The sequence below is a fragment of the Mirounga angustirostris genome, unplaced genomic scaffold, assembly GCF_029215605.1.
Source record: "Mirounga angustirostris isolate CCGP_5_RB_7025 unplaced genomic scaffold, mMirAng1.0.hap1 SCAF_9, whole genome shotgun sequence".
NCBI classification, from domain to species: domain Eukaryota; kingdom Metazoa; phylum Chordata; class Mammalia; order Carnivora; family Phocidae; genus Mirounga; species Mirounga angustirostris.
In genome coordinates, this window is record NW_026991717.1 from 101,099,916 (window position 1) to 101,123,825 (window position 23,910).

General features: G+C 36.0%; 1 protein-coding gene across 6 annotated transcripts in view; it reads left to right on the forward strand.

The window, feature by feature from the left end:
• Positions 1-23,910, forward strand: part of KTN1 (kinectin 1) — a 110,496-nt gene that overhangs the window by 20,282 nt on the left and 66,304 nt on the right. For all 6 annotated transcript variants that reach the window (XM_045900920.3, XM_064571092.1, XM_045900921.3 and 3 more), the window contains exons 2-5: positions 15,160-15,712; positions 19,396-19,533; positions 20,979-21,149; positions 23,112-23,242. In XM_045900920.3, coding sequence (XP_045756876.1) covers positions 15,190-15,712; positions 19,396-19,533; positions 20,979-21,149; positions 23,112-23,242 — 963 coding nt within the window. In that variant the 5' untranslated portion in view covers positions 15,160-15,189. The remainder of the gene's footprint in view (positions 1-15,159; positions 15,713-19,395; positions 19,534-20,978; positions 21,150-23,111; positions 23,243-23,910) is intronic.

Sequence of the window (23,910 nt, forward strand, 5' to 3'; positions counted from 1 at the left end):
AAGAATAGATTATATTGTCTTAGAAAAAATAATCAGGCTTTTACTGTTTGGTGCACTTGGTTGTAAAATACTGTATAGTTTTGTTTTAATTTTATATGGTTTTGTATTTGGAAGCGCTGAACACTTTGAGGGGCCAGAAAGAGAAACTTGTTTGCTAGCATTTTCTCCCTGGCTTCCTAAGAAGTTTATTAGGAAAAAGGTCAGCTGTAATCCCTAATGTAATGAAAGAGTTTTGTAATATTCTCAATCATATTCTGATAGGAAATATCATTTTAAAAACTACATTTTGGATTATTAAATTTCATATCAAGTATTTTTAATTGTTTGCTAACATTAGCAGTCGGTTTTGTTTGTACACATAGCTGACAGTTTTTTCTACTCCTGAAAACTAGATATTCCATTGTTTAGCTGGATCTGGAATTTTGTGTTAATGGTAATTTTTTCTATGAAGATTTTAATCCATTATTCTTTGGCTTCTGTTGCTGAGTAATATGTAAGTCTAATTTAATTTCTTTATAGATTTAAGACCATTGCATCTTTTGTTATATTGTTTTCCTATGTCTATATTTAAATATGTTTATTCTGTTTAGATTTTATTGCCCTTCTAGAATTGGAAGGTTCTTATCTTTCAATAGTTTTTGAAAATTCTCAGTTATTATCTCATCAGATACTACATTCCTTGGTTCTTTTCTCTCCTTGAATTCCCGTTTGACCTTCTGGACCTTTTCTCATTCTTTCCTTCGTGTCTGTTAGTTTTTCTTTCATGTTTTCTCTAGTGTATTCTTTTGTGCTGCATTGTCAGTTTTGATCAAATCTTTCTGTTTTATAATTCTTTAGTTACCATTATCAGTCTATTTAGTTTTAAAAGTCTGTGTGTCTGTATGTGTATGTATGTAAGGATGCTAACAAACAATTTCTTCAGTTCTTTCTAATCTCTGTGGTCTTTGTTAGGAGTTTTTAATTCTTTTTCTTGTATGTGATTTCTTTTATGCTTCTACCAAGTGAATTTTTTTTTTTATACTTACATTATTCTATTTGGAATTCTTGGAGATATAATCCCTGTTTGTAAGTTCACCTTCAGCAGGAGTGTAAATACTGTACTGTTCAAGCTTGACTGGGTAGAAGGAATTTTTTTCCAGAGGATTTCAGGACGTTGGCACCATTTTTGTGTTATTTTTGATTGTGAAGGGGTGGGAGTGTGCTGGGCTGGCAGAGCCTGTGGATGCAAATCTCAGAACCCATGGTTATAAAATCTTTATGAACTTTGTTCGCTTTTGAATGGTAGGAAAAGTGGGACAAGCTTTCTCTTTTCCTTGTGTGAATATGGGAGTTTCTTCCTCTTAATTTAGCCTTTGCTGACTGTGGTACCCTTGAAAGTCTCAGTTTTAATACCTATCTCACTTCCACTTACCCAACTGCAGCTCAGTGTTTTCTGTCTTTGCCTCAAATGGCCATTAACACTTTCATTTCCTATTTGATTTTCCCCCTTCCTTAGGATTTCCCTTGAGTACCAGAAGAATTGCCTGTTTTAGAGCAAAACAATTTTTGTTATATTTAATTGGAAGAATTTTTGCTCATAATGCTAGACATGGATTCCTCAATTTGGTTTTTAAGTCAGAATTTAACTCAATTTAAAAACATAAATTATGTTATAAAAGTAATGTGTGCATGATGGGAAAATGTAAACATTCTGGAGGATAAAAAGCAAAAAGTTATCAAGAAAAGTACCCAGAAATTATCATAGAGTTAATGGTTTCTGATGTGTCTTAGGAGTTTTCTAAGCATGTATGAGCATGACTCTGTCAAGTAATTTTCTCTCTATACCACCTACAACTTACTTTGTGTGTTTGATTTATGTACAGTATTTCTTTTAATATCTTACCATATTACATGTGAAACTCTGCTACAGGCTTATTTAGTCATTTCCCTAATGCTGGACATACAGTTCTTTTTAGTTTTTACAGAGTTACATTGCTAAGTGAACACTCTTGGGTGTATCTTCGTACTTGTGTGATTGTATCTATAGAATATGGATATCTAGTAGTTTTTCTAGAGAAGGAATTTTCTCTGTCGAAGAGTATTCACTATTTTTATACTGTATGATTTTTCCAAATTTCTCTCTAAGGAGATTGCACTATTTATAATCAAATTAACACTAAATGAGAATACTGGTTTTCGTACTTCCTGGCCCATGCCTAATTTTTTTAGGCAGCTTTATCAAGGTATAACTCACACACAATAAACTGCAAATATTTAGTGTGTGCAATATGATAAATTTTGACGTGTACATTGCTGAAACCACTACAATCATAATGAACATACATGCATCACCTCCAAAATTTCCTTGTACCCCTTTGTGATTCCTCATTTTCACATTTTCCTGCCCTGCCAACTTAAGTAGAAATTTGCATTTCCTTAATGTGACTGAGGTTGCGTTTTTATTTTTATATTTATTTATTTTTAAAGGTTTTATTTATTTATTTGACAGAGACACAGCAAGAGAGGGAACGCAAGCAGGGGGAGTGGGAGAGGGAGAAGCAGGCTTCCCGCGGAGCAGGGAGCCCTATGCGGGGCTGGATCCCAGAACCCTGGGATCATGACCTGAGCCAAAGGCAGATGCCCAAGAACTGAGCCACCCAGACACCCCTGAGGTTGCATTTTTAAAAAACACATTTATTGTATATCTTTTTTCCCCTTGAGAACCCTCTAAACATGTCCTTTGGGTTTATCTTTTTCTCACATTTTAAGTGGTATCTGTAAGTGAAGGCAGTCAGACCTTGGTCATTTTTTGGGATTTAGTCACTTTTCTTTTGCTGTAAAAATCTTTAATGTTTCCTAGTCCGATTTCTCAGTCTCCTCCTTTATGGTGCTTGGTTTTACTTGAGACACAGAAAAGCCTTTTTCAAAACAGGATTATTTAATATTTTTGTTTGTGTATTTATGTATTTATAAAGATTTTATTTATTTATTTGACAGAGGCACAGTGAGAGAGGGAACACAAGCAGGGGTGGGAGTGGGAGAGGGAGAAGCAGGCTTCCCATGGAGCAGGGAGCCCGATGTGGGGCTCTATCCCAGGACCCTGGGATCATGACGGGAGCGGAAGGCAGATGCTTAACGACTGAGCCACCCAGGCACCCCCAAACAGAATTATTTTAAAATGCAAAGACACACACTTGTGTCTTCTAGTTCTTCATGGTTTAACTTTTTATCCTTTAAAACTTTGATCCATATATTATTGAGGTGTAGGGGCTTAGTTTCTCCTGAAAATGGCTGTCAGATTTGTCAGTACTGCTTATTAAATAACCTATATTTTCTGTGTATTGATTTGAAATGGCCCGTCGATTATATACTAAAGTTTTCATATGTATTTGGTCTGTTTCTTCTGTGTTTATTTGGCTGTTCTTGGGTAAGTTTTAAAAGTTCTTGTTTCCTAAGTGAAGCTTTTTCAATAGTTCCCTCAGTCTTTTTGGATAGTATTTGACATTCTTGTCTCATCATTTGCATTTCATGTTTGGTTTGTGAAATGATGTTTTTTAGTATTATGTCTTTCCTGGGAATAGGCAAGAATAAATATAACATTTTATCATTTTAGTATTTTCATTGTTGAGTGACCTAAAGAGATGAACATAACAGGCTGATAAAATAACTCTTAAGTGCAACTTTAACACTCTAGTCAGGCTTTTCTAAGGGATGACAGGTTTTGAAATAGGTTTTCTGTTTACTGGTAAATTGAATTGATACCAGACATCAGTTACTAGAACTACTTTTTGGTAGTGGGATTGGATGACCTATATGGTGAGGTTAGGCAGGAGTAGGACCATGGGAAGAAGTTATAGGGAGATAAGATTTTGGATCAAAACTAGGAAAAATGTTCTAGCAGCTTTCTAAAGCCATAAAAGGGGCTTATGGGAAGTGCTCATCCCAGGTTTTCAGAGACTCACTGACCATTCAGCTGGGTCCAGTCTTTGAATGGCTAACTAGATGGCCTTTTCTAACCCCAAAATCTTGTGAAAAAGTGAAGGTAGGTCAAGATTGTAGATGGTAGGGGAAGGAAGTCTTCTGTATATGGTATAGCTGTTTTACAGTTAAATTGTTGATATGAATTTTATGTCCTAATGTTAATTTTTGAGCAGTTTTGATGACTTATTGATTTGAAATACTGAGTATTTAGGGGCACCTGGGTGGCTCAGTTGGTTGAGTGTCTGACTCTCCATCTCAGCTCAAGGGGTTGTGAGTTCAAGCCCTGCATTGGGTTCCATGCTGGGCATGGAGCCTACTTGAAATACTGTGTATTTAAAGTGTGCTTTTGGTGTTAAAGTTTTTGATTTGTTTATCAAAAGTTAGATTTCTTTACAGAATAAACTTTTAACCAGATTACCACCTATGGAGGTGTTATGCAATGTTGTTTCCTAAGAAAATGGACTAGTTTGGGCTTGATAGTTAAGCAGAAGTCTGAAAGATACTGGTTTAACTTTCAGCACCTACCAGCTATGCAGACCCTTTTTAATTTCTTGAAGAAGCTGTTCAAACTGATTTATCTATTCTTGTATTAAAGAAAAAGAAGTAAGTTTGGCTAAATAAAATATAGAAGTTTCATCATATATTGTGACATGATACCTAATGGAGAAATTAAATTTTATTACTCATCTCTGGCATTAGTTGGATTTGTTTCAGATTGGAGTAGCAGTACTTTAGAATGGGTATTGCTTGAAATAAGAGGTGTGTTAATAAGGTCTAGGTTACAGAAATAACTGTGTGTTGCAGTTTAAAAGGAGAAATTGCACCCAGCTTTGAGATTTCAGTGTAGTCTGTAAAGTTAATTTTAGAAAAGCTGTTGTAAATGGAATTCCCATGTCAGGCAACTCTGTTTCATTTACTAGATTATCTTTTAGTTAAATCTTTGAATTTTTTTCCTCTTATTTTAAAAGATAAATTTATAGTTTTACTGTGGACTCTGGGGCCATTATGCTTTTGGTGTAGCAACTGACTAGACAATGGAAATTTAGATGAGTTTTTATATTTTGATGGCCGTTTCAGGAAATGGCTAATGGCTTCGGTTTTTCTCATTGGTGTCTTTTTCTTACTGATTTGTAGAATCAAGTTTTTAAAAAACTCTTACTACACATGTAATACACTTGTAAACTTTTAACCATGTACAACTCTACAAAATAAGGTCTTTTTTTTCTTGTTTTTTTTATACTTTATACATTTTCTTAATGTTTAAAACTTTAATCTGATGTCTTCATTTGTTGTAAATGATCCAGCCTTTCCTTTATTGACTTGAAATAACATATAGTAAACTAAATATTTATCTATTTGGTTCTGTTTTAGATTTTGAGTTCTATTATTGTCCTTTTATCTGTATCACACTGCAGTATATTGGTGCCTCCCTTTAATTGTTAGACTGTCTCCTATGTCATAGAATTCTGTGACTGTGTACATGGAGAGTTAGGAGAAGGGGGACTAGCTGTAGGAATGGTACTTGAGCTGGAAGAGTAGAACCACATGGAGACTCAGGTTTGGTTTTTATGCTCTGATTTATTGATACTGTGTGCTTAACTTCCTCAGCAAGATCATGAATTCATTTAAAGTCAGCAAATCAATTTGTGCAACACTGCTAAAACATCCTGCATTCTCCATTCACATTTTTAAATTTAACTGGACAATTATTTATTTATTTATTTTTTTTTAGAGAGTGAGCGAGAGAGAAACAGCATGAGAGGGGAGAGGGTCAGAGGGAGAAGCAGGCTCCCTGCTGAGCGGGGAGCCCGATGTGGGACTCGATCCCAGGACCCTGGGATCATGACCTGAGCCAAAGGCAGATGCTTAACCATCTGAGCCATGCAGGCGCCCTAACTGGACAATTTATAAAGAATAAAAAATGAACAATATAATTATAGTGTGTTCGATAGGACCTCCAATACCATCATTTTTACCCTTACTCTGGACTAATAATTGTTTACCATTAAGAAAATGGTAGCATTGAGGAAGAGAGTTTTCACAAACTTTTGTATCATATCTACCTCCTTGTGTGTGTCGGATCCTATATACTCTTCCTTCTGTTTTTACAGAGAAGTTTGTGCTTCCACCTAAGGCCACTCTCTCTACTTGTACACCAGATCCTATTCTTGCCCTTTGAAAACGTTGCCCTTCATTCTCCTGCATCATCAATTTTTCCCTTTCTACTGCATCACCTTTGTCAGCATATTAACATGCTGTAATTTCTTCTATTTTAAATATCACACTCTCAAGCTCATATTTCCTTCTAGCTTCCATTTCATTTTTCTCATCGCTTCATAGAAACTCCTCTGAAGAGTTGTTCACACTTGCTGGCATCCTTCTCACTTTTGGATTCATTTCAGTCAGGTTTTGATCACAACTACTCTGCTGCTTTAGCCAAAATCACCACTGATGTCTGTGTTGCTAAATCCAACAGTCACTTTCTAGTTTTCATTGTACTTTATTACCAACGCCATTTGATAAATTTGATCCATCTCTCCTCCTTCATACACTATACATTTAGCCACCAGGGTAGTATGCTCTTGATTTTCGTTAATTGGCTTTAGGTATAATTCATGCGCTGAATACTCCTAAATTTGTATCTCCAGCTTGCATGTCTCACCTGTCACTCACTCTTTTGTTTAACTGTCTCCTGGACATCTCCACCTGTTTAAAACCTGTCTCCTGATCTTCAACCCCAATCATGTCCTTTCCACATTTCCCTCATCTCAGTAAAGGGCAATTCTGTTGTTTTGGCGTAGTCTGAAATCTTTGGAGTTGACTTTGTCTTTGCTTGTTCTCTCACACCCCACATTTTAGTCCTCAGCAAATCATCTTGTCTCTGCCTTCAAAATGTATATAATTTGACAACTTCTTAATAGCCCCCATGCCACCAACTTGCTCTAATCAGTCATCTCTTGCTTCGGTTATTTCATTCATCTCTTAACAGTTTTCCCTGTTTTCAGCTTCCCCTACATCCTTTTCTACTCAGAACCTTCCACAAGTTTCCTATATAACTCAGAGTCCAAGCCATAGTCCTTACAGTTGCCTTTAAGAAACTACATGATCTGTTTCACTGCCCCTGCCACCTTCAAATGATCTCTTTAACTTCCATCTTCTACTTTTTATCTTGTTTATTATACTTGAATTACACTGTCCTTACTGTTCTTGCTCGAATATGCCATGTATTTTCCTGTCTCCTTTACTGTAAATTAATTGCTGGCTTGTCTTCCCTTTAGTATAATTAGATGGCCATAGAAGGGCAGGGATTGTGGCTTTTTTTTTTTTTTTTACCTTTTTTTTTTTTTAATTCAGAAAACCCTAGAAAACAGTGCTGACATATAATTGTTGCTAAGTAACTGTATGAATGAATGACAGCCTATTGTGGAAGACTGTAGTTAAAAAGATATTTTCATAGGTATGATTTGAACTGGGATTTGAAGGATAAGTGAAGATTTCATACAAAGGACAAGGCAAAGTTTTTTAGATTTGATAGTAGGGAGGAGGTGAAATAGAAATTTTTTTGAAAAATGACGTTTTGGTTTCTTGATTTAGAACCTGTGCTAGCTTCTGACTGCTGATTTCGTCTCAATTGACTGCTGATCTTCTCTAGCTGGTTGTGCTTTATAAATTCTTCAAAATCGTATCTAAAACTCCCAGACATGAATCTTGATCTTGGCAAGTGATTTTATCATTTATGGACTCTTCCAAGCTAGAAATGAAGAGTGTGTTAGTCTCCTCCCTCACTTTCACTGTGCTTTAAGAGTTGCTTTGTCCCTGTTAGTTGTTCCACTGAAGTGTCCCTGTCTGCATTGACTTAATTTGGCCTAGTGAAATAGTAGTTTTAATTGGCTTCCTTGTATCTATGTTTTATGTATCTGTTGGATTTAAAACTTTAATTATATTTTTATTTGTAGATGTTCTAGTTGATTCATATCTACCCAGTTACTTTTGATAGTTTCAGTTCTTTGCTTATTTTTCCAATTCCCTCTTATTTATGTGTGCATGTTATAATCTATTGGTTCCGGTATCTTAAATTTTTAGGGATCTAATTCCTTACTTTGTTTTGTTGCCTGTTGCTCATGGTGGCTTATCTTGTGTTCTGTCATTTTGGATTATGAACTCCTATCTGGATGACGGTCTTTGGGTATCTTGAGGAGCCTTGCTTGAGAGAGCATTCTACCAGAGAGGGTGTGCATTTACTTTTAGCCACAGGCACTGTGGGCACCACCATCTTGGGGCCACTTAATTTTTTTGGCTTGGTATTCCAAGATCACATGGGTTTTTTGGACCTTAAGAGCTTTGTAAGAAAAGACCCTGGAGCCAAGGCAGAATAGAGACCAAAAGTCAAGACTCTCAATTTCATTTTAGTGCTTTATTATACTGCTATTCATTGGTCTTAAAATTTATTTTGGCTTAGGATATATCTGGACTGTAACATGCATACTGTATTTGAAAGGTTAGCACCAACACAATGCCTACTCTTACATTTTAGCAAGAAGAATTCAGAAAATATTATAGATACTTCTGTTGTGGAATGGAAATCTGATTAAATGATACTTGTCCACCAATAATAGACTTTTTATCACTGTGCTTTCCATAAGCCATTTTTCATAAAAAGATTAACTTGTTTGTTATACTTGAATTTAAAAAATGTAAGATGTTATCATGGATTTCAAGGAAGGGAAACATGGTCTGAGTAGTGGCATGTTTGGAATGCAGACTATTTAGATTCAGTGCGATCAGGTTACAGATAGATCTCTTTTTTACTTATGAACAGTATTTTTACAAAGAACCTGTAATAAGAGCTTTCAGTTTAGGCTTCACAGCCACTTACAAAATTGTAGCTATGTTGTATATTGAATAAAGCTCCTTTAAGCTACTCTGTGTCTCTATATATTTTAAAGATGTGTTCATTTAGTTGTGCAGACAGTATTGATTTATATAGGAACTTTTATGAAATTTAGTATTCCTGGGTTGAAAACTACCTTTCCCTCTATTGCTTTTTTACAAATGTGCCTGTTTACTAGTATGTTTGGTGTACATCAGTGGAAAAAAAATTGACTTTCAGTTTGCTTGGATTTTAGCCTAAATTTTGTTACATTTTTCCTGATAGTTCTTTGAGTCATCCCAGTTAACATAACTTTATCAATTTTATCAACTTATCAACAGAAAAATTGATAAAATTAGGGTTGTTTTGGATGCTCTTTGCTTTAAATCTTTTTAGTTTAAAGAAAATGATGGCAGAAATGAGTAACTGAAATGCTATGGTAGGAAGAAAGTAGAATTTAAAATCTTTACTTGAAGTTCATTAGTATACTTATCAAATTGTTTTAGTTTTCCCTTCTTAGAACATGTAACCAATTCCTTTTTATTTGTGTTTACTTAAACCTTTAAGAGTGTAATGTGCATTCAGGATGGTTATTTAAATTTCTGTTTTAATGTAGCAGAATTTAAAAAGTTGAACAGTTATGCAGGTGTTAGAGGCAGTCGAAAATCCACATTTAACTTGACTGCTCCCAGATTTTAACTACTAATAGCCTGTTGTTGACTGGGAGTCTTCCTGATAACAGTTAACGTATTTCATGTAATATATGATTATATATTGTAGTCTTAATGTAAGCTAAAGAAAATATTAAGATAATCATAAGGAAGAGAAAATACATTTACAGCACTGTGTTATATTTATTGATAGTGAAAGTTTATGTATTGAAAAATTGCTTGTAAGTGTACCTACACAGTTGAAAACTGTGTTCGAGGGTCATCTGTACATTAAAAATATTTGTGATCTCTAAAAAATGATTCTCATTTTTCTGTATAATCTCAGGTTATATCTATATGTATATAATTGTGCTCAACATAAGTTTTAGCTTTTTGTTATTGTAATGTATTTTGCTGCATTACACTGTCTTAGTTATTTTAAATGGTGTGATTTTTTAAAAAAGATTTATTTTAGAGAGAGTGAGGGCAAGAACGCTAGGGGGAGGGGCAGAGGGAGAGGGAGAGTCTCAAGCAGACTCTGAGCTGAGCTTGGAGCCGGGCTCGATCTCACCACCCTGAGATCATGACCTGAGCAGAAACAAGAGTCTGATGCTCAATGGACTGTGCCACCCAGGCATCCCAAATGGTGTGATGTTTAAATGTGCGATGTTTCTGTAGATGTTCCACACTTAGATAATTTCATTGCTTTACCGTTATAAACAGTGAATCTATTATTTATATAGTTTTATCTTTTTTGATTAAGTTAAGCGGTTTGGTTGAAATTGTAATAATTGCTCCTAGATTTTATTTTTATATAATTTAAAATTTTAGGTTTTACATTATTAATATAAAAAGGTTGTTGGGTCTTCTGAGAATTTTTCAAGATTTAACTGAGTAAGCAGCTCAAGTTTTGCATGAACAAAATAAGTTATAAGAAGACCAGTAAGTGGAATCTTAAAATTATTTGATTAACATTCATAATACATACTCAGATGAAACACAGAGTCCTACGTACTCAGATGAAACAGAATTTTATATATTGTTTCTCCATTCTGTTAACTTTCTAAAAAAATTTTTAGGTCCTTTATTGGTACAGCTGGGATGAAAACTCTCATCTCTTTTTCTAGAGCAGGATTTTAAATGTGGGATTCATGTATACCCTTTAGGGAGTCCAGAAACCTTCTGTACACTTTAGCATGTTACACTTTTTTTTTTTTTTTTTAAGATTTTACTTACTTGTCAGAGAGAGAGAGAGCACAAGCAGGGGGAGCAGCAGGTGGAGGGGGAAGCAGGCCCCCCCCCGCGGAGCAAGGAGCCCCATGTGGCATTTGATCCCAGGACCCTGGGATCATGACCTGAGCCGAAGGCAGACGCTTAACCAACTGAGCCACCCAGGCGTCCCTACATTTTTGTTTTGAGGAAGTGGATTGGTCTTTGATCAGTTTTTTGAAGAATTTAAGTCTAAAAATATTAAAGCGACTGGTATGGAATATGGTTTGAGAATAGTTTGAGCTCCATTTCTTATTATCCCATGGATATCTCATTCCTGCTTTACTTGTCCACCACTGGCTGTTAATTACATTCAGATTGGAATCTGTTAAGGCTTAAGGTATGATTAGGTTCGAAGTTCATTAATATTACAAAGGGAATAATAGGGGAGAAATTATTAATGTTGGTAAATTTTGCTGTCATCTCAAAACCTGAGTTGCTACTTGTCTCTCCATGTTTTATCAACTCAACAAACATTACATTGAGTTGCATATTGTGGACTGAGAAAATTTTAGCAACTTGATTCCTATCATCCTGAGCTAAGTTAACTTTGTCTCAACTTCTCCTACCCCTTCCTTTTATTTTTCCATTGTCTTCCCCTGCCCCCACCTAAAATCTCTTCCTGCCTTTGCTCTTCTCTGTATTTTTCTGGATTTCATTCCCAGTGAAATGAAATTTTGGCTCTTTTCTGTCCTTAAATTACTTTTTTTTGTTTTAAGATTTATTTATTTGAAAGAGAGAATGTGTGGGTGCACGCACTTGAGGGAGGGTAGAGAGAGGGAGAGGATCTCATGCAGAGTCCCTGCTGAGCACAGACCCCTGTGCTGCTTGATCTCATGACCCTGAGATCATGACCTGAGCCAAATCCAAGAGGCACTCAACTGACTGAGTCACCCAGGCATCCCTCTCCTTATACTACTCTTCTACCTCTGTATATAATGTGAAGTTTCTTATTATTTTTATTTTTTATTAGTTTATGATTGATATTATAGTACTTACTTGCCATTTTTTATTTTATTTTTTTAAGATTTTATTTATTTATTTGACAGAGAAGGAACACAAGCAGGGGGAGTGGGAGAGGGAGAAGCAGCCTTCCCGCTGAGCAGGGAGCCCAATGCGGGGCTCGATCCCAGGGCGCTGGGATCATGACCTGAGCTGAAGGCAGACGCTTAACGACTGAGCCACCCAGGCGCCCCTGCCATTTTTTAAAATAAGCAAAGAATTAAACATTTTTATGAATTTCTTTTAAACAAAAAAGTATAAAACTAAAATAGTAAGGCAGGTTAGACTATACTCGTGATTCTGGCACAACTCTTTAAAAAATCGTCTTGATGTATCCTATTATACATAAAATGTCTTGGTCATACAAGTAAAATTATGATTTTGACTATTTAGCTTTATTGAATTTGACAAAAATCTTGTTTTAAGTATTTACAGTTTTAATGGCAATATTTTATTGAGTTGATATTTGCTAATTGAACCCATTCTGATGTTGGATGTTTTATGTCTCTCTCAGTTTTTCGTATTATGTGTAATGTTGCTATGAATATCTTTATATGTGCTTCTCCTTGCAAATGTCTTGGGTTAAAGAATCAGGATTATTGGATTAAAGAAAGGCAAGCATTTTCTTGACTTTAAATTTGTCTTGGTGTTCTGGTTAGGCTCCTGTAGATGTGGAAAGCAAGTTCAAGAGAAGGTGAATTGAATTGGGTGGAGGGAATCTACCGAAAATCCAAAAGTGGGAATCATGATTCTTCCAGGCTTATATGGGACCTGGAAAAGGAAATCAGAAAATCATCAGAACATTTGAGGAATGTGTGTTTCAGAGTTCTTGTGGTCTCATGGCTTCTCTTTTCCTTGAACGTTTGCTTCTTGCTCTGCTTGCTTTCCTTAGACCTAGGCTGCACATGGCTGCAGTTTGCTTTTCATCAAGGTCATTCTGACTTTGACTTGACCTTTTTTGTTTCAGCATCTATGGCTGCTGCTAAGTGCCTCTGCATCTTTTCTTCCCCAAATTAAAAATCGGAGTACTGACTTGTCCTTTTTCTCCTCTCAACTCCCCAGCTAAGTTGGACAGGCTATGTGTAGCCTATGGGTGGTAATGTTAAAACAAACAAAAAACCAAAAATAGAGCATGGTCGCTGCTCCTTGAAAGCATTTCTGGTTGACCAGTAACACTTAGAGACACAGTAAAATATTTCTAATCGATTAAAGACCTGGAGAGTTCATGAATTATCAGGGAAGAACAATTCTGTATAAAGTTTCTTTTAGTATTTTGTTAGCGTGTGATTCCTGTTCCCCTTCAACTTGTTAAAACCTTGTCTAAGTAAGTCTAGGGTTGTGTTAATACCATTAAAAATTGCTTATGGAAGTATGAAATGTTAAATGCTATTTTATTTGTTTGGATTTGGTTAGATTTGATTGTAGATTTGGTTGTAGATTTGATTTATTTATTTAACAGCACACAAACGGGGAGCGGCAGGCAGAGGGAGAAGCAGGCTTCCCACTAAGCAAGGAGCCCGATGCGGGACTCAATCCCAGGGCCCCGAGATCATGACCCGAGTCAAAGGCAGGCTCAGGCTTAACCAGCTGAGCTACCCACGCGTCCCTACAAATGCTGTTTTAATCATAAAGATCAAGAGTGTGCCTAATAAACAGTTTTGTTTTCAGGTTCCATTTCTGGCTATTTTCAGACTTCTGGTCATTGCTGGTGTAACTTGAAAAAAGTACCCACATTTTAAAATAAGATATAAGCAAACTGAAAGACAAACTAAATAATTTGCTTAAGTTTATTATGTTATCAATATAAGATTTCTAGGTCTGTCTGTCTTGGCAGTTAATAGAGACCACTGTGAATAGCTCTGTTTTGTCGTGGAAAATTGTGGAGTCCTATTAAAATGGTTCTGGTGAAGTCTTATATTCATGAAATTCAGATTTATTCAACTTTAAAGCTGATATTTTCTAAGGTCTCTAAAATCTTAGAATGATTCCTCTGTTTAGGTGGAATTTTGTTTCTCTAATCATTAACTGTTTTTGAGACTTCAGATGGATAATTCAAAAACTTAAAATTCTCAGATTCACTTATTTATACATTAAAAGTACAAAAGCTGAATTTAAGTAGCTTTATCTTAAGCATGTCCATGGGCTTAATATCATCTGCATTCAATACCTTGCCTTTTTCCACAATAAATTTGGTAAGAGTTACAAGATTATAAACCATATTTATGTGGCTTATACATATTCATAGGAATAAGGAGAGCTAGAGTCTAAACATCAGAATCATTCTTACTTTGAGGTTTAATTTTAGCTGTAACTACCCTTCAGATGAGGGATTGTAGTGTCTATATTCAAGGCAGATCTGGATAATCACAGCATACCTTTATTTTCTGTAACTTTTGGGTTAATCTAAAAGTAAGATTTACTCTATTGATGAGGCAAGTCCTCTTTTATCTTTTAGCATTTGGGAAAAATTAGGATGGCCAGCTTTGTTTTTGCAGTATATACTTTGTTTGCAGTAAGGAGTACCATGAAAAAAAATGGAGAAGATCATGTAATTTGTAATTTATATTGATACCAAATGATACAGCCTAACATTTTGATTTTGACTTTATTATATTTCTGTATTTGTGATGTATCCCATTACATCATGAGGCTGTTAGTCCCTGAAATGAAGGTGCTAGGAGTTTGTGAATGGGCTTAAGGCTCTAAATGAAGGAATGAACCACCTTCCCCCCCCCAATTAAAAGTATGATACTTTTAATGAATACCCAGTGTTTCGGTAATAGTTAATGCCTCTATTTCCACATACAGTTCTATTAATTAACGTGTAGTAAAAGGAAGAAAGCTAAATACTAATAAAATGTCAAAAGTTGATATTTGGGGGAAAAAAGTAATGGATGTCTAGGTCTTTTCCTCCCATGAGGATCTTTTTTTTTTTATTTACTTAAAAAAAATTTTTTTTTAAAGATTTTATTTATCCATTAGAGAGAGAGAGAGACAGTGAGAGAGGGAATACAAGCAGGCGGAGTGGGAGAGGGAGAAGCAGGCTTCCCGCTGAGCAGGGAGCCCGACGGGGGACTCCATCCCAGGACCCTGGGATCATGACCTGAGCCGAAGGCAGACACTTAACCCACTGAGCCACCCAGGCGTCCCCCTCCCATGAGGATCTTTTCACATGATTTAAAAATAGAAGGATGTGTTACACTCTTTTTAGTTATTGCCACACATTTTTCTTTCATAGTGTATTTGAATTATAGATGGCAAAATAATTGTGTGATTTAAGTGATTAACCTGCTTAGATTTGTACATCAAGTTAGATCTGAAATACTACTTGAAAGAGCAGAAATTTGCGTGTTTAATTTTACAATACTGACTCAAGGTTGTTTTCTCCCCCCCTCCCCCCCCATTTAGGTTTTATAGGATCACATTAACAAGAGCACCATGGAGTTTTATGAGTCAACGTATTTTATTGTCCTTATTCCTTCAGTAGTTATTACAGTAATTTTCCTCTTCTTCTGGCTTTTCATGAAAGAAACATTATATGATGAAGTTCTTGCAAAGCAGAAAAGAGAACAAAAGCTTATTCCTACCAAAACAGATAAAAAGAAGGCAGAAAAGAAAAAGAATAAAAAGAAAGAAATCCAGAATGGGAACCTCCATGAATCTGATTCTGAGAGTGTACCCCGGGACTTTAAATTATCTGATGCCTTGGCTGTAGAAGATGAGCAAGTTGTACCTGTTCCACTGAATGTGGTTGAAACTTCAAGTAGTGTCAGAGAAAGAAAGAAGAAAGAAAAGAAACACAAGCCTGTAGTAGAAGAACAGGTCACCAAAGAAAGTGATGTGTCAAAGATTCCAGGCAAAAAAGTAGAACCTGTCCCAGTTACTAAACAGCCCACCCCCCCCTCTGAAGCAGCTGCCTCAAAGAAGAAACCAGGACAGAAGAAGTCTAAAAATGGAAGCGGTATTGTAATCTATTCAACTATATTGTATGATTGTATTTTGCTTTAATAACTTTAGAGCTTGAAATTTAGATAGCTTGTTAGGTGTGTACACTGTATTAGAGACTAAGTTAGAAACCAAGAACATTGTCATTTCTACTGTATGTTTGCTTTCATTAACGTTAATTGCTGATAAAATAATTAGTATTGATCATAAAACAGCATTTAAAACTAAACTTTATATTAGAAATATAGAAAAGACATTAAATGGAAATATATAAAATCCATCTGTTTTACTAAAACCACTAAGGACGTGTAAATATCAGTAGTTAGAAACTTATTTCTTTTTTTTTTTTTTTAAAGATTTTATTTATTTATTTGCGAGAGAGAACGAGAGACAGAGAGCATGAGAGGGAGGAGGATCAGAGGGAGAAGCAGACTCCCTGCTGAGCAGGGAGCCCGATGCGGGACTCGATCCCGGGACTCCAGGATCATGACCTGAGCCGAAGGCAGTCGCTTAACCAACTGAGCCACCCAGGCGCCCTAGAAACTTATTTCAACCAATACTTTCTAATCAATGTGACAGGAATTAAAGATGAAAAGATAAATTAGATACTGTTTTTTGCCTTTGATTAATTTTGCAAACATTTATCATGTAGCTTTTTTTTTTTTTTACTAGGCATTATACTAGGTACTAGTACTACAGAGATGAACATAGTGCATTTTTAAGCTGTAGACACATGAACATAGTTTTCATAAAATGTCTATTGTAATATATATATATATATATATTTTAATTAAGTAGCCTCCATCCCCATCATGGGGCTTGAACTCAAGACCCTGAGGTCAAGAGTCGCAACTGAGCCACCAGGTGCCCCTCTTATAAAACGTTTAGAATAATGATCTTGGTATGTCTAAACCAGTGTAGTAGTTCTAAGGTGAATCACTTAGAGGACACAGTGCCTGAAATTAATCTTAGAGGCTACATAAATACTAGCTAGTTTTTTGGGTGGTAAGGGAGAGGGGTTAATAGATATAATGGAGGGATACCTGAGTGGCTCAGTGGGTTGAGCGTCCGACTCTTGATGTCAGCTCAGGTCTTGATCTCAGGGTTGTGAGTTTGAGTCCATGTTGGACTCCACGCTGGCTTTGGAGCCTACTTAAAAAACAAGACAAAGCAAACAGATGTAATGGAAAGCACATAAGAAGTGGTGTCATGATGTGTGAAACTGCAAACAGTTTGTGTGAAAGGACTTGTGTTTACCATTAAGTTGTTTGTGTGTCTTTTGGAGTGTTAAATTAGTTATATTGGATCTTAGATATTTGTTTGCCAGCTATGATCAAGGCATGGTACTAGAGAAATAAGAGTAAGCACCTCTGTTCTCCACCTTAGTGGTGGGGAGAAGGACATGTAAGCCAGTAGTAATAAAACGTAACTTGCATAAGAGATGTATGAAGTATAGAAGAAATGCAAGAAGCCTAAAGGACTACTACTTAGGGGACCAGGGATGAAGAGCTTTACAGGGAGGCAGTGGCTGAGGTCTTCCAGAATGAGTCACTTCACCCAAGCAACTAGTGGATCTCATTCCATATTGGCAGACTATCATGTGGAAAGGCACAAAGAAGAATATAGTGTATTGTTGAACCATGAAATGTGAGGTTGTGAGTGGTAGGACACAAAGATGAAAAGATATGCAGGGGCTAGATCATGATGGTTTTTGTGTATAGTGTTAAGGAGATGGGATTCTATAGCTTAGCCATTGTTGAAGATTTTCAAGCAGGTCAGTTTACATGGTCACATTTATATTTTTGAACCGGATCTTTGGCAGAACTTGAGGACAAGTTTTATAGGGCAATGTTTGATGTAGATAGACTAGTTAAGACGTTATTTTCCACAGTTAAATTGGAGGATTGATATGGTGGTGGCAGAAGAAATAAAAAATAGATTAGAAGTTTGCCTGGCTGGCTCAGTTGGTAGAGCATCCAACTCCTGATCTCAGAGTCCTGCATCCAGGCCCCACATTGGGCATGGAACCTACTTTGGAAAAAAAAAAGAAAGAAAAGAAGGTAGATTAGAGGTCTACAAAGTAAAAACGACATAACTAATCTTATTAGATAAGGTATGGTGGATTAGGAGAACGCAGGATCAAAGCTAATTACCAAGTTCTAAGTTTTTCAGGGTTGGCATACTAAAATCTTTGAGCCAAATCTGGCCTGCTTCCTGTTTTTTGTGGCCCATGAGTCAAGAATAGTTGTTACATTTTAAATGATTTGAAAAAAATTCAAAGAAGAATAATATTTTGCTAAATGTAGAAATTATATGAAATTCAAACCTCTTTGTCCATAAATAAAGTTTTTTTGAATGCAGCCACACTCATTCATTAACCTCTCTCTATGGCTGGCTTTCATACTGCAACAACAGATGAATAGTTTTGACAGAGTCTGTGTGGTCTGCAGAACCTAACCTATGTAATGTTTGGCCCTTTACAGAAAAAGTTTGCCAACTCCTGATTGGTAGATGGTTGGTAGCACTCAGATTGGGAATATTGGAGAGAGAGTGGATGTATATGGAGAGGAGAATGCATTCAGGTTGTTTCAGGTTCCTATGGGGCGCCACTTACATAGGGAGCAATTTAGGATGCAATAGGATATGTAAGCGCAGAGAGGTAAGGCTAGAATACAAATTCAGAAGCCTTAAGCATGACAGTAGTAATTGAAGTTATGGGTGTAAATAAGAGCATCCAAGGAAATCATTTAAATTAAAGACTCTACCCTGAGGAATGCCAGCATATGAGGTATTCTGTAGGAATAGCTCACAAAAGAGTCTGAAAAGGAATATTTCAAGTGTAAGAAAGAATTATGGGAGCTGATAGAGAATTTTCAATCTTATTTATTGTGGTAAAATAAACAATAACCACAATTTACCATTTTTAAGTGTATAGTTCTGTGGCATTAAGTACATTTACGTTCTCGTGCAACCATCAACACCAAGTTGTCTCAATAACTTTTTCATCTTTCCCAACAGAAACTCTGTACCCATTAACCAGTAATTCCCCTTTCCCCTCTCCCCCAGCCCCTGGCAACCACGATTCTGCTTTCTGTTTCTGTGAATTTGACTACTGTAGGTACTTCATATAAGTGAAATCATACATTATTTGTCCTTCTGTGACTGTCTTATTTCACTATGAAGAGGAGAGAATTTTAGGAGGTGGAGATCAGTAGTATGGAATGCAAAATAGAAGTTAAAGAAGAATTAAAGGATATTGGTAGAACATAGCATTTGGGACACTAGGTTGCTGTGTAAATCCTTTCATGAATATAATGGAGGAGATAAAAATCAGGTATCACTTAGTTGATGGTAGAAAAGGAAGTACAGATCATTCTTTTGTCAATATAAGAAGGAAATGGGTGTGGGAAGCTAGGAATTACAGTGGTGGGAAGGGTTTTATTTTTTAAGATGGTAGAGATTTGAAAATGCCCATAAGCTATGTAGATTAAGAGTAGCTGAGAAATGGGATGTAAAAGACGGAGCAAGTACTTAGAAATCTTGATGAAGTTAAAAACAGGTGTAACAGAGTAAGAAAGCTGGAATGGTGTTTTTAGAGAGTTTAAAAATTTGAAGGTAAAGCATTCTGGGAATTATTCATTAGTAATTGAATCTTCTGCTGTGTTTGCTATGATGACTTTTCGTTTATTTTCAATAAAGATGATCAGGATAAAAAGGTGGAAACTCTTCTGGCACCTTCAAAAAAGCAAGAATCATTACCCATCCATCAAGAGACTAAACAAGAAAGTGGATCAGGAAAGAAGAAAGTTTCTTCAAAGAAGCAAAAGGCAGAAAACGGTGAAATGTGTAGATACGTATTTTATAAATACTAATTCTAGAAACGTATTTTAAAAATACTAACACTAGGACAAGGGCCCTAGAGACCTCGTATGCTCTTTAATTCCCATCTTAATGTATACTATAACTATAACAACTGTTAATGCTAATGCAAGTCCAGGGATATCTTGAGCCTTGGGGTTTCGCAGTGCTTTGACAGATGGCCATGGTCTAAGTTTGTGATGAAGAAGTTTATCTGAAATTTAAAAAGGACAAAGCATTTATTAAACATTCTCATTCTTAACTGAGTTTTGGAAGTAATGTAAATAGCACACAAATTATAGAAGAAAAGTATTCCTGAAACATTTGTACTTTTAAATATCACTTAAAGATTTTGCTGGAGGACATTGGCTAGATCTGTCATTACCCTATATTCCCAATTATTTCCTCAGCATAGTTTGTATGTATATATCAGAAGCATCCAGTTAACAGTGATGGAGCAATTTTTATATGTTCAGAATTGTCTAGGGAAAGCATTTATGAAATGAATGTAGATTAAATGGTGATATTCAAATAATATTGGGCTGTGGTATCAACTAGTGCTAGAAAATAGTACAATTGGAAAGGGAAAAGATGAAATTCTGTTATTTGTATTAAAATTATGACATATCTAGGAACTAGGTATAGAAAAGTATTACCCACAAATATTTCATGATCTTAAATATTTATTAAAATTTTAAATAAAAAAACTATATATGCCCAAAAGTTTTTTTAAAAAAGAAGAGAGATTTCCATATGTGTGGAAATATGTGTGTGGAAATTTATGTCTCTAGTCAGCAGACATCAGACTTTAGTGTTCAAACTCTTAAAGTTCTTCCCATTAAAATTGGGAACAAAGTGTAAGGAGGCTTCCTACCTCCACTCTTAATGTTGTTTTGCAAATTTTAACCATTTTAGTAAGATGTGCCATGGAAATTACAGGCATAACTTTTAGAAATGAGATGATATCTGCAAGGAACAATGACTGATTTTTGTACCTGTAAAGTGACTCAATTAAAAAACTAGCATTTGCAGTAAGAATTCAGTAAAGTACCAGCATAAATACAGATTAATAGTTTTCCTTGGGCACCAATTAAATGTGAATGGATTTTTAGTTAAAACAGGAAGAAAATGACTAACTAAAATGTAAAGGATGTAGAAGAAATCTTCAGATACTATTAAAGAGGAGATAGGCCAACACACTTTTTGTTAAATGATGTACTGTAAAATACTATTGAACTCTGGTACTGCTTTAATTAGAGTGGTTTGACTTGTTAAGTGATAAAATAGGAATTTAAAGCCAAGTTGGTGTTAGATATTTGAAAATAACTGCATTTATCATTAAATTTCAATGTGTGTGCTTGTTATTAATTACTCCATTATATAAAGCCCTGAGTAATTATAATTTTGTTGAATTTAAATTGCAGTCTTGGTAGATGAACCCCTTATTCACGCAACTACTTATATTCCTTTGATGGATAATGCTGATTCAAATTCTGTGTTGGATAAGAGAGAGGTTATTGATCTAATTAAACCTGACCAAGTAGAAGGAATCCAGAAAACGGGGGCTAAAAAATTGAAGACTGAAACTGACAAAGGTAACACATGGCATGCAACCATTTGTTGTATTGAAGAAACACATTTTTGAGTTCTGGTGGAGTCAAGTAAATTTTGTCATAGAAACAATGAGTTGTAAAAGAATAATAGAATCTTTGTAGTGAAAGGCTTATTGGTAGTTTTCTAGTCCAGTCTGCTAAGTTCTGTAGAGCTGGACCCTTGAATTTGACTTGCCCGAGATCTCACAGTTATTTTGCTCTCTGGTGATTTTTCTTTTTTTTCTCTTCAACTCTTGTCTCTTGTGAGGTTTCTATGCTAATTCACAACCACCTTTTATTATTACCTTTTTTTTTTTTTTTAAGAGCAGCGGTAGCTTCACAGCATAATTGAGTGGAAAGTACAGAGAATTCCCATATACCCCTTGTCCTCATGCATGCACACATCTGATTTTTTTTTTTTTTAAAGATTTTATTTATTTGACAGCGAGAGAGACAGCGAGAGAGGGAACACAAGCAGGGGGAGTGGGAGAGGGAGAAGCAGGCTTCCCGCGGAGCAGGAAGCCCGATGCGGGGGCTCGATCCCAGGACCCTGGGATCATGACCTGAGCTGAAGGCAGATGCTTAACGACTGAGCCACCCAGGCGCCCCCACATCTGATTTTTTAAACTGACATGTTACTGAATTATTAGACTTCTTTGGGTCTAATGGATTGCAGTTACTTTTTTTTTTTTTAGGTTGCTGTGCTTTCTTTTTTTTTTTTTTATTCTTATGTTAATCCCCATACATTACATCATTAGTTTTAGATGTAGTGTTTCATGATTCATTGTTTGTGCATAACACTCAGTGCTCCATGCAGAATGTGCCCTCCTCAATACCCATTACCAGGCTAACCCATCCTCCCACCCCCCTCCCCTCTAGAACCCTTAGTTTATTTTTCAGAGTCCATCGTCTCTCATGGTTCGTCTACCCCTCCGATTTCCCCTGCTTCATTCTTCCCCTCCTGCTACCTTCTTCTTCTTCTTTTTTTTTTCTTAACATATATTGCATTATTTGTTTCAGAGGTACAGATCTGAGATTCAACAGTCTTGCACAATTCACAGCGCTTACCAGAGCACATACCCTCCCCAGTGTCTATCACCCAGTCACCCCATCCCTCCCACCCCACCCCCCACTCCAGCAACCCTCAGTTTGTTTCCTGCAATTAAGAATTCCTCATATCAGTGAGGTCATATGATGCAGTTACTTTTTAAGAAGAGGAAGTTTGTGCTTGATATTAAGAAGCCCCCCGGGGAAATTGGGTGAATTGGGATGCTTGATGCATAGATTTTTTTATTTTTATTTATTTTTTAGAAAAGATTTTATTTATTTATTTGAGAGAGAGACACACAGCGAGAGAGGGAACACAAGCAGGGGGAGTGGGAGAGGGAGAAGCAGGCCTCCTGCCGAGTAGGGAGCCCGATATGGGGCTCGATCCCAGGACTCTGAGATCATGACCTGAGCAGAAGGCAGACGCTTAACGACTGAGCCACCCAGGCACCCCGATGCATGGATTTTTTTTTTAAATGTCAAGATTGTTTGTATTTATTTGATATTTATAAAATCAGATTTCCTTTTTATAATTATCTTTGTGGTTATTTTTTCATCTGTAAAATTTGATTTATATATCATGAGTATTAAGGTTGAATGAGAAGATTTGTGACCATATCTGGTATAGATACTAGCATTCTAGACATTTGAATGTTTTTAAAGTGAGGGCATACTGGCACTTTAAAGTATTCCACAATTTGACCAAGTTTTTGTTAATGTAATTATTCCATAGTATATTAAAGATCATGAACACTTTTTTCTCTCTTGACTGGAACATTTTTATTGTTTGACCTGAAATGTAAATCTGTTTTCTCTTGGTTATTGACTTTTTGGGTCAAGAATTCTTGATGCTTACCTTTGCTGAAGTTATTACTTGTGTTTCTTAAATGCCAACTCTTTTTTTTTTTTTTTTTAAAGAAAATGCTGAAGTGAAATTTAAAGATTTTCTTCTGTCCTTGAAGACTATGATGTTTTCTGAAGATGAGGCCCTTTGTGTTGTAGACCTGCTAAAGGAGAAGTCTGGTGTGATACAGGATGCTTTAAAGAGGGTAAGCATATTTTTGATTATGGGCATATTTGGGAACAGTGATTAGAAGTTCATCAAACAAGGAGTGCCTGAGTGTCTCAGCTGGTTAGGTGTCCAACTCTTGATTTTGGCTCAGGTCATGATCTTGGGGTTGTAAGATCAAGCCACATGTCAGGCCCCGTGCTGGGCGTGGAGCTTGCTTGAGAATCTCTCTCTTCCTCTACCCCTCCTTCCCTGCCCGCACTCTCAAAAAAAAAGAAAAAAGTTCACTGAACAAGATTTTTGCTAGAGGAATAAAATCACATTACCATTATTCATACTCCAAAGCACATAGTCACATTTAATTCTGGAATGGCTTCAGAAGTTATTTCTTATATCCATACTAATCAATACACTTATTTAGTCAGGTGTCTGAGTCATCTGATATTTTGACAAAAGTGAAGTGCTTATGATAAGTAAGATGATTTATAGGACATTTGGCATTTAACCTTGCTTTGCTCTGCTTGAAAGTATTGAAGGCAAAGTCAGGTGATTTCTGGATAGACTATATGGAATGTTTCTGTGACTCAATATAGCACACTTCAAAGAACCTGGGAATCTGTGTGTGTGTGTGCGTGTGCGTGTGTGTGTATGTGAGAGAGAGAGAGAGATCATCCTTCTAAAATAAGTGATTTGTATGGTAGAGTTAAC